At 39.9% G+C, this 13189-nt stretch overlaps 1 protein-coding gene across 11 annotated transcripts in view; it reads right to left on the bottom strand.

Moving 5' to 3' along the window:
• Positions 1-13189, bottom strand: part of SYNE2 (spectrin repeat containing nuclear envelope protein 2) — a 374696-nt gene that overhangs the window by 114605 nt on the left and 246902 nt on the right. For 10 of the 11 annotated variants that reach the window (XM_055362017.2, XM_063697890.1, XM_055362019.2 and 7 more), the window contains exons 64-66: positions 12028-12138; positions 6485-6601; positions 535-765 (exon numbers count right to left, since the gene is read on the bottom strand). In XM_055362017.2, coding sequence (XP_055217992.2) covers positions 535-765; positions 6485-6601; positions 12028-12138 — 459 coding nt within the window. The remainder of the gene's footprint in view (positions 1-534; positions 766-6484; positions 6602-12027; positions 12139-13189) is intronic. The other variant, XM_063697894.1, reaches the window with a different exon arrangement.

Here is a 13189-nt window from a genome sequence, read left to right as displayed (position 1 = left end):
CAATTTTGCAAATTAATACTTTTGGTTTCATTTATGATGAATGAATATTCTAATTACTTACTAAAAATGAATAAAATAATAGCATTTACTGAGCACTTGTTACATACTTTATATACCTATTTAATCCTGACAAAAATCCTATGAGATAACTTTATATCCTATGACACTGCTTTAAATACCTTATTTAAATCCTATGACACTACTTTAAATACCTTATTTAATCCTGACAAAAATCCTATAAGATAACCTATTAAATAAGGAAAATGAGGCTGAGAAGTTCACTTCCCGAAGTTCACAGCTAATGTGACAGAGCTGGATTTAGACTCTAGATTCTGAACACTACTGTCCCCTCAAATAAGATAGTTCCATAAAGCATTTCAAAGAATTACCCTGAGAACTAAAAGCTGAGGCCAAGATAAATGTAAGGGTCAGAATAACAGAAAGAAAAACAGTGTTGCTTTAAGAGAAATTCACCCAATCTTGGCAGATGATTGGTGGAGAGGCAAACCATGAACTCTGACTTCTCAGTCTTACCTGGCACCCTACCAGCTGCTGTTCCAGCACCTGCTGCATGTCTGCGTTTAATGCTTCCGGCTCAACTGCCACGTTGGCTTGTTGCAGCCACAGCTCCAGCTCAGCCACCTGGGTCTTGCAGGCATGCAGGACTTCTGTGGGCTCCGGCCTAGTTTTCTCCACCCTGGGCTCCAAACCTCCTTGCGTGTCAGAAGAGTCCAGAGTGGCAGCCTCAATAGAAGGTGTGGTGCCCTAAGAGAAATCCAAAGATAAGCCAGGGAGTCCAAAGTTTTCAGACTTGGGCCTGCAAAGACCTGGGAACCTGCAACATTTCCCCAGTTAAAAGACAGAAGAAGGAAGAAAGAAAAGAGAAATGCACCTCCACACTCATAGCAACAATCACGTGACCTGGTGCCACAGGTTTCCAAGCAGCCGATCTGCGAGTAAGCAGGTACAGTATTCCCGGGCACAGAGGACACGAACAGGCTCACAGTTCACTACCCGGTGAGCCCCAGGAGACAGGTGAGAATGTGAGTGACAGGGTGTGTGTGTGTCCGAAACATTTAAGGGAATTGGCCAGTGTTTAGCGTTACGTGACACATGATTAAGCAATGCTTACATTGCTGCACACTCTATTCCAACAGAAAAACAAAACAAAACAGAACACGATCTTTACATCCCAGCAGGGATACAATAAAATATACCACATAATTTTAACTTAACATCTTCTCAAATAGTTAGATTATAAAAATTTTAGCTTTTTAAAAACATACATGATATTACTTATCTAAACTTTTCCCTAATAAAAACAGCTTGAGTCAAGTAAAGAACTTCAGTGGGGTAACCTGGAAACTTTTTTCCTATTCCTCAGAAGGAATCCCTAAAATACCTTCCTTCCCCTTCTGCATACTTGAATATGATTGAGTTAAGGACTAGATGCTCATAGTATAAAGAAAGTGTGGTGTGTTCTTTTTACATTGAAATAACTGGGTTGTTTATCAACTAATTGGAAAATTTTCTCCCAGATACCAAATGAAAGTATTCCAGTAATTATATATTAGATATGTTCAACCTGGAGGCAAAAGATAATTGGATAGAGAGATGTATTTACCTCCCACTGTATTATCTATCCTTCCTCAGAATATGGAAAAAGTAGTATCGATACTTCTAGAGAAATTCCTTTAGGAATAAGGATTTGTGTTCTGCTGTATAAACCTTTTGCTCTCAAAAAATATTTTATTGATTATGATAAAATACAATGTTTTCTATAGGACTTTGTTAACGTGTTAGCATCTAATAATAAAATATAATTCTAGCCAAGTGACAAACTTTGAATGGGAATCGATTGCAAATATATACCCTAACTCAAATGCACATTCTTCAACGTTTACAGAATTTTGTTTAGACATAGAACTTTCAGTGTAAAAGAGCGAACAAAATTGGTAGGTGCTAACAAACACGCGCCAGGCATGAGAATGCTGTTCATTTTCATGCACACTGATGAGTATTATGAAAGCTGGTCTGGCACAAGTGTCTTGGGTTGTACTTTTTACCTTTCACCATCTATTATCTTCACATACATGTGCTGTTTTCTGCCAAAATGCCATTTCTTCCCTGCCTTCATTAATCTATTATTATAATTTTCTTCAAGAATCTTGAAAACCTTCTCAAGGAAACTTTTCCTTGTGTTGTGCTTTTTCTGAACTTCATATATAGTCAAGTCTATGCTTGGATTCAACTGTTTTAATTTTCTTTTTTAATCCTGACTTTTTTTTTTCTTCTTGAGAAGAGTCTCCTTCTGTCACCCAGGCTGGAGTACAGTGGCATGATCTCGACTCACTGCAACCTCCGCCTCCCAGGTTCAAGTGATTCTCCTGTCTTGGCCTCCCAAGGAACTGGGATTATGAGCACACACCACCATACCTGGCTAATTTTGTATTTTTAGTAGAGGCAGGTTTTTGTCATGTTGGCCAGGCTGGTCTTGAACTCCTGGCCTCAAGTGATCCACCCGCCTAGACCTCTCAAAGTGCTGGGATTACAGGCATAAGCCACAGCGCCTGGCCCTGATTTTTTTTAAAAAAAGCAACAGTTGTGTGATTTTGCTTCCAGACTTCCAGATATCAATTTCTAGTCATCTGATTAATTCCCTTCTAGTTTTCAGATATTGCTATATCTAGTTTTCAGATATTGCTATAGACAAAGATTTTGGAATTCCCTTTCCTTTTTTGCCACTTGAGAGAACAATCTATTAATATTAATTAATCTAAGACAATCTATTAATATTAATTAATCTGTAATCACAGATTTACCTATTCAAAAATTTTACTTGAGCACCTGTTATATGCCACGCACATTTTTTTTTTTTTTTTGAGATGGGGTCTTGCCATGTTGCCCAAGTGGGTCTCTAACTTCTGGGCTCAGGTGATCCTCCTGCCTCGGCCTCTCAAAGTGCTGGGATTACAGGCATGAGCCACCACACCCAGCCCTCCACACACTTTTTTTAATGACAGTATTGAGTTTCTCTGCTTTCTCATGAACTCACCAAATTAATGAGGAAATAAGCAAGCTGCATGACTAATCTGGGTTTTATTTGCTAGTTATTTGAACCTGAAAAGAATCCAAAGGGGAAGAGAAGACAAAAAGAATATTTCCAACCATAGAGCTTCAAGAGCTGAGGGTGGCCTGAGGAACCCACTAGAGATCAGTTCACCCACCTCTTTCTAAAGTATAAGAAATCCAAGTGCACAGAATGTTCAATCAGCCCACATGCCTCCCTTTTTACCATGTTGCTTCTGAGAAGCACCCAAGTTACTTACCCAAGGTCACACAGCTCTGTGACCTTTTAATTCAGAGTTCCCTGGTTTTTTACACAGTAGCATCCCTGTAAAATACCTTCTCTATATGATAGCCCCAAATTCTAAAAGCAAAACTTATTTAAATGGATGTTCTATAATTGTACACTTTGGGGGGGGGTAAAAAGTATTACTATAAGTATTTCTTATTAAATAAATATGTCTTCTCTAAAGCATAACTGTAAATTAATAATAGCTAGCCTTTATTGGGCTCTTACCATGAGCAGGCACTGTATGGTCACACAACTAGTAAACAGAATCAAAAGCAATTCCTGCTTTCACTACACTTTGGAATCTACAAGTCCACATTCTTGACATAATTTCACCAACCTTTCAGTATCCAAGTTAACTTTTCAGTTGGTGAATCACATTGCTTCACTTCTGCATCAACACATCACTGATCTAAGTAATCAGTGAAGTAATCAGTAATCAGTAAAAAAAACTGCAGTTAAAATGCAAGTTGATTTTCTGGCTGTTGCTACATTTCATGCCAAAATAGCAAACCTTTACATTTTCTCCTTAATATTTCAGTCAATTCTACAAATACCTGCATATCTCCCCCACTGCTTATGAAATGTAAAACTGCATACCTAAAGTACAGTACCTAACTGCACATGAATAAATGAAAAGCATGCCCCTAGAATGGCATGGTGGTGGTTTACTCTGAGGTCATGCCTAGCTTGATTTCACATTTTCACATTTTTCCATACTAAATATTTATCTTTGGTTGTAATACGGGTCAAGAATGACTCAGAATTTTACTAAAATTATGCAATTATCATTTGGTCAATACACTTAACCTCTGAAACAAAAGGTTTGTTGAGGCTGATAGAAGGCTGATGACATTGGCTGCCTGGTTTCTGCAGAGTCCCCACTTTCCTTCTCATTAGTGATGTGCTGTGCCAATGAGACAGAAATGACTAAAAGGCAGGAAGACAGTCACCAAGAGGTATGGAACTTGGAGCCAGTAAAGGAGTCCCTGAATAATCAGAAGTGGACAAATTCCTCCTGTAGTAAAGGGTAACATCTATTTTTCCTGCTCCAAGAATTCCTCCCCAGCAAAAGTTCTGAGTTAAGAAGAAAATACAAATACACACATACATAAATTAGTTCAAAAGAGAGTCACTGGAGCCTAATAGTTCAAAGCTCAGGTTCTAAACTCAGAGTCAGAAAGATCTGGGTTTGAATCCTAGCTTTGCCACTTACTAGCTAAATGACCTTGGGCATCTTACTTCTCTGAGCCTCAGTTTCTCCATCTGTAAAGTGGGGTAACAGTCATATTTATCTCATAGAGCTGTTGTTAATGATTAAAAGAGATAGTATATGTAAAATCCCAGTACCTGGCCCATATTAAATGTTCAGTAAGTATTTTGTTATCCTCCTTTTTCTTCCTCCTTCTCTTTATTGTCATCATTATCTAGTATCCACATGGCCAGGGAAAAGACCCTAGAGGTTATCCACACCAGCAGAAACAATATTAAGCAGAATGGCTACTGTAGCTAAAACACCATTGAAGCTACATCTGATTTTTAATTAGATGTCAAAAATAACATTACGGTGGGCAGATGGTTTGAGACCAGGAGTTCGAGACCAGCCTGGGCAACATGGCAGAACTGTGTGTCTGAAAAAATACAAAAATTAGCCAGGCGTGATGGTGTGTGCCTGTGGTCCTAGCCATCCGGGAGGCTAAGGTGGGAGGATCACCTGAGCCCAGGAGGTTGAGGCTCCAGTGAGCCATGTTTGTGGCCACTGCCCTCCAGCCTGGGTGAAGAGTGAGACCATGTCCCCAGAACAAAACCCAGATTAATTCTGAACAGCAAAAAAACCTACTGACTAGGTCAGCAACTTTCTTAGACCTAAGCATTGCCACTGGGTGTAAACCTCTGACATTTGTCCACCTTCCTAGACATATATTGTTAAGAGAGACAGAGAATGAAAGGGAGGAGGGAAAGAAAGAAGAGAAAGGAGTAACAATTTGAGAACTAAGAGATATTTTTGTAAGACTAGACAAAAAATTGGGAGAAAAAAACATAAATAGAACTCAGTATAAAAGAAGAAAAGAGATGCAATAATTAAACAATAAAAACAGCAAAAACATGCCAATATCTTTTACAGGAGCTATTTGATAAGACCCTTGGAGCTTTAGGTCCAGCTAAATACCAAAATTAACTTGGGAAATAGTACCCATCCCCCACACCCTGCTGTAAGGCCTTATTGAGAACCACTGAGGTACAAGATTCCAAATTAGGAAGCCAGATTAGAATATTCTGGGTTTGATTCCTTATTCCTCCATTCACAAGCCATATATATATATATATATATATATATATATATATATATATATATTTTTTTTTTTTTTTTTTTTTTTAAAAAGACAGAGTCTTGCTCAATCGCCCAGGCAGGCTGGAGTGCAGTGGCACAATCTTGGCTCACTGCAATCTCCTCCTCCCAGGTTCAAGCGATTCTCCTGTCTCAGCCTCTTGAGTAGCTGGGATTACAGGCATGTGCCACCACGCCCGGCTAATTTTTGTATTTTTAGTAGAGACGGGGTTTCACCAGCCTGTTGGTCAGGCTGGTCTCAAACTCCTGACATCAGGTGATCCACCTGCATTGGCCTCCCAAAGTGCTGTGATTATAGGCTTGAGCCACCATGCCTGGCCCACTAACTATATTTTTACTCTCTGAATATTGATTTCTTAATTTGTAAACATATGGTAGGTATGAACCTACCTTATACAGTCTGAGGGTTAAACAGATAACTATAAATGCCTTTTATGTAACAGGCTATTAATCAATATTAACCCTTCTCTACTTTCTTTGCCCCCATAAGTTCTATCTACAGATTAAAGAAGTAGTCATCAACAGAAAGACTATTTCATGTTGACAAATGGTAAATGAGTGAAAAGCGTCTAATTCTCTATGCCATGCCTATTTTCTTTGTAAATATCTGATGACAAGTCTTCCAGTTCTACAGCTTGACAGCACATATCTTCATATGTTAAAGTTCACAAGGAACACTTAGCTTGATGTACAAGGTATTGCAGGACACAGAACACTGGTCATCTCTAGGTGCTAGTCCAGTTATCTGAGCAGTTTACTTATTACCAACCAGGACTTACCTCTTCTGCTTGGTTGGGCCTTAGGGAACATTCTGGGCCTTGCTCAGTGTTTAGTGAGTCTGGTGTGAGGATTTGTGCCATGGAATTATCAGAGGTGCTTATTTTCCCATATGCTTCCTGTAAAGAAAAGAATCAGAGCTCCAGAAAGGGTCCTGCCCTGGTGCCACATGAATTCTTCTTTCTGTGCATGCTCATTTTACAAACTACCTGCTTGCAAAAAAGTCAGGTATGGAGAAGTCAGATACAATTAGAAAAAAGTTTGTTCATTAGGGAAAAAATCAGCTTCCCCAAGATTGTCTTTATTTGAAAGACTTACATTCTCCAAACTTCTCTTCTTAATGAGCACATAAAGAATCTAGAGAATTACGTACTTAAGTAAATTTTTCCAGAAGTATGCTTTGTCTTGTTGAAGTATTCTTTAAAAGTATGTCCTTATGAAAATTTAAATTACATGGCCAGGTGTGATGTCTCACACCTATAATCCCAGCACTTTGGAAGACCAAGGCAGAAGAATTGCTTGTGCTCAGGAGTTTGAGACCAGCCTGAGCAACATGGTAAGACCCTGTCTCTATCAAAATAACTAATTAATTAATTATATGATAAAGGTCACATTTCAAAGAGTGGGGAAAAGGTGAATTTATTCCATTTAGGAACAACTACCAAGGCATTTTATGAAAAATATAAGTAGAATTCTTGTATTACTCCTAACAATAAATTCTAGTTATGAAAAATATAACTAGAATCCTTGTATTACCCCTAACAATAAATTCTCATTGTATTCTCAAAGTTATGCCATAAAAATTCTAGGTGTGGGGAAGCATGACAAGAAAGGAAAATAATATTAGTATTGACTACATAAAAAAATAAAATAATATGCACCACAAAAGATACCATAATCTAAGTTAAAGAGAAATGACAAACTGGGATAACTATTACACATAGCGTTAATTTTTTTTTTTGAGACGGAGTCTCGCTCTGTCGCCCAGGCTGGAGTGCGGTGGTGAGATCTCGGCTCACCGCAAGCTCCGCCTCCTGGATTCACGCCCTTCTCCTGCCTCAGCCTCCCGAGTAGCTGGGACTACAGGCACCCGCCACCACGCCCAGCTAATTTTTTGTATTTTTAGTAGAGATGGGGTTTCACCGTTTTAGCCAGGATGATGTTGATCTCCTGACCTCGTGATCCACTCGCCTCGGCCTCCCAAAGTGCTGGGATTACAGGCGTGAGCCACCATGCCTGGCCAATATTCTTAATATATTAATTACTCTATAAATAATAAGGAAAACATCAACCCCTACATAGAAAAACAGTCAAATGGTAGGAACAAGCAAGTCGCAAAAGAAGAGTTACAAAAGCCAATAGGCATCTAAAGAGATATTCAACATTCTTAGAACATAAATTAATTTAAACCACTGGCTAAGTTTGGCTAAGACTGACAATATCAAAAATCAGCTTGTGTGTTGGGGTGGGGGGGTCTGGAAACGCAATTCCATGTATACCTATGAGAAATATTATTGGTATAAGCTTTCTTTTTCTTTCTCTTTTTTTTTTTTTTTTGAGACAGGGCCTCACTCTGTCACCAGGCTGGGGTGCAGTGGTGCAATCTTAGCTCACTGCAACCTTCATCTCCCAGGCTCAAGTGATCCTCCCGCCTCAATCTCTGGGATTATAGGCGTGCACCACCACGACCGGCTAATTTTGTATTTTTTACAGAGACAGGGTTTCACTATGTTGCCCAGGCTGGTCTTGAACTCCTGAGCTCAAGCTGTCCGCCCACCTCAGCCTCCCAAAGTGCTAGGATTACAGGCATGAGACACTGCGCCTAGCCTGGTATAACCTTTCTAGAAGGCAGTTTGAAAATGTGTGTCACATTTTAAATGGATATATACTTTGATTCAGCAATCCTTCTTTTAAGGTTAACCAAAGTTAAGCAATGGGAAAATGACATGTACGCAAAGAATTAACACAACGTGGCAGAAAGCATGTGGATATTATAATCAACCAACCTTTATTGCTCTACTTGCAAGTTGTATGATCTTGGACAAATTAACCTGAACTCTCTGAAACCTCAGTTACTTCACCTTTAAAATGGGAATAAAACCTATCTCACCTATGCTTGCAATTAAGTGACATATATAAGGCATTCAGCATTTCCTAACAAAATGTTAGTGTCTTTTCAGCTTCTACTGAAAACAGTGACTGTTATCAGAAAGGTATAAACCAAGAATTAAAGGTAGAGATTAGATAAAATTAGAAAGGTAGGCTGGGACCAGGAAAATCTGGAATGTCACGCTAAGTTTGCATTTTCTTCAGTAGATAATCAAACTCCATGAAGAATTTTAGGCTGAGGTTTAGCATGATTGGTTTTAGGAAAAGTCATCAGTATTTTATAAGATGTATTAGGAAAAACAACAGGAGACTGTAAACCAATTAGAGGGCTACTCCAAAAGTCCAGGGAAGTAATAAGAATTGCTTGAAATAAGACGATGGCAAAAATAATGGGAGGAGAGGCTGTACACAGTGAATGGACATCACTGGCCACTGACAGGATGTGAAAGGTGAGAGAAATGAGGCACCTAGTAGAACTCCAAAGTTTATCTCTGAGAAAATAGTGGCACCAACAGCAGACACTGAGAAATTAGTAAGAGGAGCAAGCTTTGAAGGAAAGGTGGTAAAATAGGTTTGAGTTGGAGAAACTCCATCCCAAAAAAGTCTATCAGGAGGATAGAAATGTGGAATAGATTTATAGATTTAAGAGAAAAGCCAAGACTAGAGATTTAGTTTGGTAATCACTGGCATAGAGGTGACCACAAGCTCTCAGAGGAAATAAAATTGCCCTGAAAGAAAACAGAGAGGCCGGGCGCAGTGGCTCACACCTGTAATCCCAGCACTTTGGGAGGCCAAGGCGGGTGGATCATCTGAGGTCAGGAGTTCAAGACTAGCCTGGCCAACATGGCAAAACTCTGTCTCTACTAAAAACAAAAAAAATGAGCCAGGCATGGTGGCGGGCACCTGTAATCCCAGCTGCTCGGGAGGCTGAAGCAGGAGAATCGCTTGAACCCAGGAGGCAGAGGTTGCAGTGAGCTAAGATTGCACCACTGCACTCCAGCCTGGGCGACAGATCGAGACTCTGTCTCAGAAAAAAAAAAAAAAAAAAGAGAAAACAGGGAGAAGGAAGAGGACAGAACATTGGGGGAATGCCTACCATCACAGACGAAAGAGAAAGAGGGGCAAGAAAAGGAGACGGAGGAGGGACTAGAGGTAGAAGGGACAGGGAAGAACAGAATTAAGAAAGTTAAAGGAACACCGCAGTTAAAGAAGGAAGAGGTGGTCACTCCCAGAGAGGTCAATAAGGATTAGGACTAATAAAAGGGTATTGAATTTGTACTCCAGAAGTCAATGGCAGTTTAAGCATAGCCAGAGGCTGAAACAAGGTTACAAAAGGGGCCTAGGGAGTAGAACACCAAGGAAAGACCTTCAGTAGCAAATGAAAGAGGAAGTGTAGTAATTGACATGGGAAGCAGGATCCAGAAATTCAGTTCATTAAAGTACCATATTGAGCTGAGTATAGGATATAAACGATAAGCTTCTTTCCACTCATGAAATCGTATCAGGTGTATTCATAAAAATGTGCTAAGTCATAATTGAGGTTCAGAATCCTATTGGAAAACAGGGAAAGAGACAGCAATTTCCTTTGCAGGATGTCAGGAGGTTTCTTGGAGCAGGGGAAGTTGAGATGGGTCTTTGTGGATGGGAAGGAAATCTACAGACAGGCATGGAGAAAGGGCATCCCAGGGACCAAAGCCTTCTGTGGAGCTACTGAAGATGCAGGCTGGTTCTGGAACTATCTCTCTGTTTGAAGTAGTGGGGCCACAAGGAAGAGAACATGTTAGGGAGGGGAAGCCTGAGTACTGAGGTAGAGAAGGAAGGAACCTAGCCAGAGGCAGAGACTGACAAGGCAGGTACAGGAAGAGAATGGTGCCAATGATTAAGGAAAGAGTTGGCCTGAGAGCAGGGGGAGGGGTCAGCCCTGGACAGGAGGCAGGATTGAGAGGTTTATGGATCACGAGGATGCAGAGATCTTCCGGGAGCAAAGGAAGAACATAGTTTTCACATAGCCTTACGATGATTTTCTAAAGTGAGACCATTTGAGAGATTGGAAAATATTTAGAATGTCATAAGGAGCAAAAAAGACTTAGCGCATCTAATTTATCTTACATACTACTTTGTTCCACAAAAAAAAAAAAAAGATTATGGAGAGACCCTCCACCCAATACTCCCAAAAGAGTGGCATGTTAATTTAAATGCTTTGGTAAAACAGTGCAGTGAAGCTTTTAGCTGCTCCTTTGAGGTATCTGTTTGGTCAGTTTGGATTTTCACATATATGGAGTTTTCCTCAAAAAAAGTACTCTCCTGTTATTAAGTACACAATAGAAATAGAACCAAGCAGGTGCTCATTAAGGCTGTCTTTGCATTTGTGCAAAGGTAATGTGAGAAGCTTTCAAAGATTCACGGTAGCCAAGATAGAGAAGCAACTGAAGTGTCCATCAACTGATGAATGGAGAAAGAACATGTGGCATATATAGACAACAGAGTACTAGCCAGCCTTCAAAAAGAAGGAGATTCTGTTATTTGTGACAATATGGATGAACCGGAAGACATTATGTTAAATGAAATAAGCCAGGCACAGAATGATAAATACTGTATGATCTCACTTACATGTGTAATCTAAAAAATATGGACTGCATAGAAGCAGAGAATAGGATGGTGGTTACCAGGGCTGCTGGGGGCTGAGAGAGGGCCTGGGGAGATGTTGGTCAAAGGACACAAAATTTCAGTTGAACAGCAGGAATAAGTTCAAGAGAATCTATGTATAACATGGCAATTATAGTTAATAATAATGTATTGTATACTTAAAAGTTGCTAAGTGACTAGATTTTAGGTGTTCTAATTACTGAAAAGATGACAAATATGTGAGGTAATGCATATGTTAATTAGCTTGATACAGCCATTTCCAATGTATACACATTTCAAAACATGTTGTATACCATAAATATATACAATGGTTGTCAGCTAAAAAAAAAATTCAGCCCATGCAGGTTCCCTCCCTAAGCATTCCTTTAAACAAGATAGTTCTTTACTATCCTTATTTTTATTCCTTGTCTGAGCTACAAATGGGCATTTTAAAGGTTTAGGCAGTGCTTGCTGAAAACCAAACAAAGGAAAGAGGGAAGAGAGGAAGCAAAGCTAACATAGAAAGTCGGGCAACATGGCGAAACCCCGTCTCTACTACAAATACAAAAATTAGCTGGGCGTGGTGACGTGTGCCTGTAATCCCAGCTACTTGGGAGGCTGAAGCAGGAGAATTGCTTGAACCTAGGAGGCGGAGGTTGCAGTGAGCTGAGATCATGCCACTGCACTCCAGTCTGGGCGACACAGCGAGTCCGTCTCGGGGGTGTAGGGAAAGAAAGTCGTGCAGAAAGAGATCCCTGCTCTCCCCCGGGCCCTCGTAACCCCTAAGTGTGGCTGATACGCCCAGCATTACCTGAACAATTGTTCCAGAGGATGAGGAAGCTCTGTCTTCCTCCATGTCCTTGTCATGCTTCCAAAGTGAAGACCAAGACTGAGGAGATGGCTCTGCCTTCTCATCTCCATTCTATCACAGTAAACAATTGGTTAGCAAAGGGAAGAGCTTCCCTTACTGTCATAACCGGTGCCCTACTCACTCACGTCTTTTACACCAGACTCAACTTATCAGGCAGTGTAACCACAGCCCTTTATTGCAGTCCTCCCCCATTTTTTTATCCGTATTTTTTTTACTAACTATATCATGTTTACAAATGTGGCTGCTCTTCCTAAAGCCTAGAAAATACTTTTAAAAGTAGGGGCTTGGCTCACGTCACACAACGGAAATCTTTAAAACGGTGCTTTTAGGAATTTAATCTGCTTTGGTAAATGTAACCTTAAATGGTATCTTTGAGGCCAGGCACTGTGACTCACACCCATAAACCCAGCCCCTTGGGAGGCTGAAGTGGGAGGATCACTTGAGGCCAGGAGTTGGAGGTTGCAGTGAGAACCACTGCACTCTAGCCTGGGCAACAGAGTGAGATCCCGTCTCTAAATAAATATTTAAAAATACGTAAAAGTTAGAAAAATTAAAATGCTATCTTTAAAATTACAGCCACATGAGTATAAGAAAAACTGTTCAACCTCACTAATCACCAGGGAAATGCAAATTAAAACCACAGTGAGATACTACTTTACACCTGTTAGAATGGCTTATATAAAAAAGATAAAGAATAACAAGTGGTCATGAGGATGTGGAGAAAACAGAACCCCTGAATACTGTCGGTGGGAATGTAAATTGGTACAGTATCGAGGTTCCTCAAAAAATTAAAAATAGAACCAGCAATCCCACTACTGAGTACATATCCAAAGGAAAAAACTCAGTATGTCAAAGAGATGTCTGCACTCCCATGTTCAATGCAGCACTGTTCACAACAACCAAGATACGGAATTAACCTAAGTGTCCACCAACAAATGAAGGGATAAAGAAAATGTGGTTATATACACATACTGAAATAATATCTGGCCTTAAAAAATAAGGAAATTCTGTCATTTGCAACAACATGGGTAAATTTAGAGGATCTTCTGTTAAGTGAAATAATCCAGGCACAGAAGGACACATACCACATCATCTCCCTTTT

The sequence above is a fragment of the Gorilla gorilla genome, chromosome 15 (genome assembly GCF_029281585.2).
Source record: "Gorilla gorilla gorilla isolate KB3781 chromosome 15, NHGRI_mGorGor1-v2.1_pri, whole genome shotgun sequence".
Classification (NCBI taxonomy): domain Eukaryota; kingdom Metazoa; phylum Chordata; class Mammalia; order Primates; family Hominidae; genus Gorilla; species Gorilla gorilla.
The sequence above is the reverse complement of the archived record's forward strand: the minus strand, read 5'-3'. Positions and strand labels throughout refer to the sequence as shown.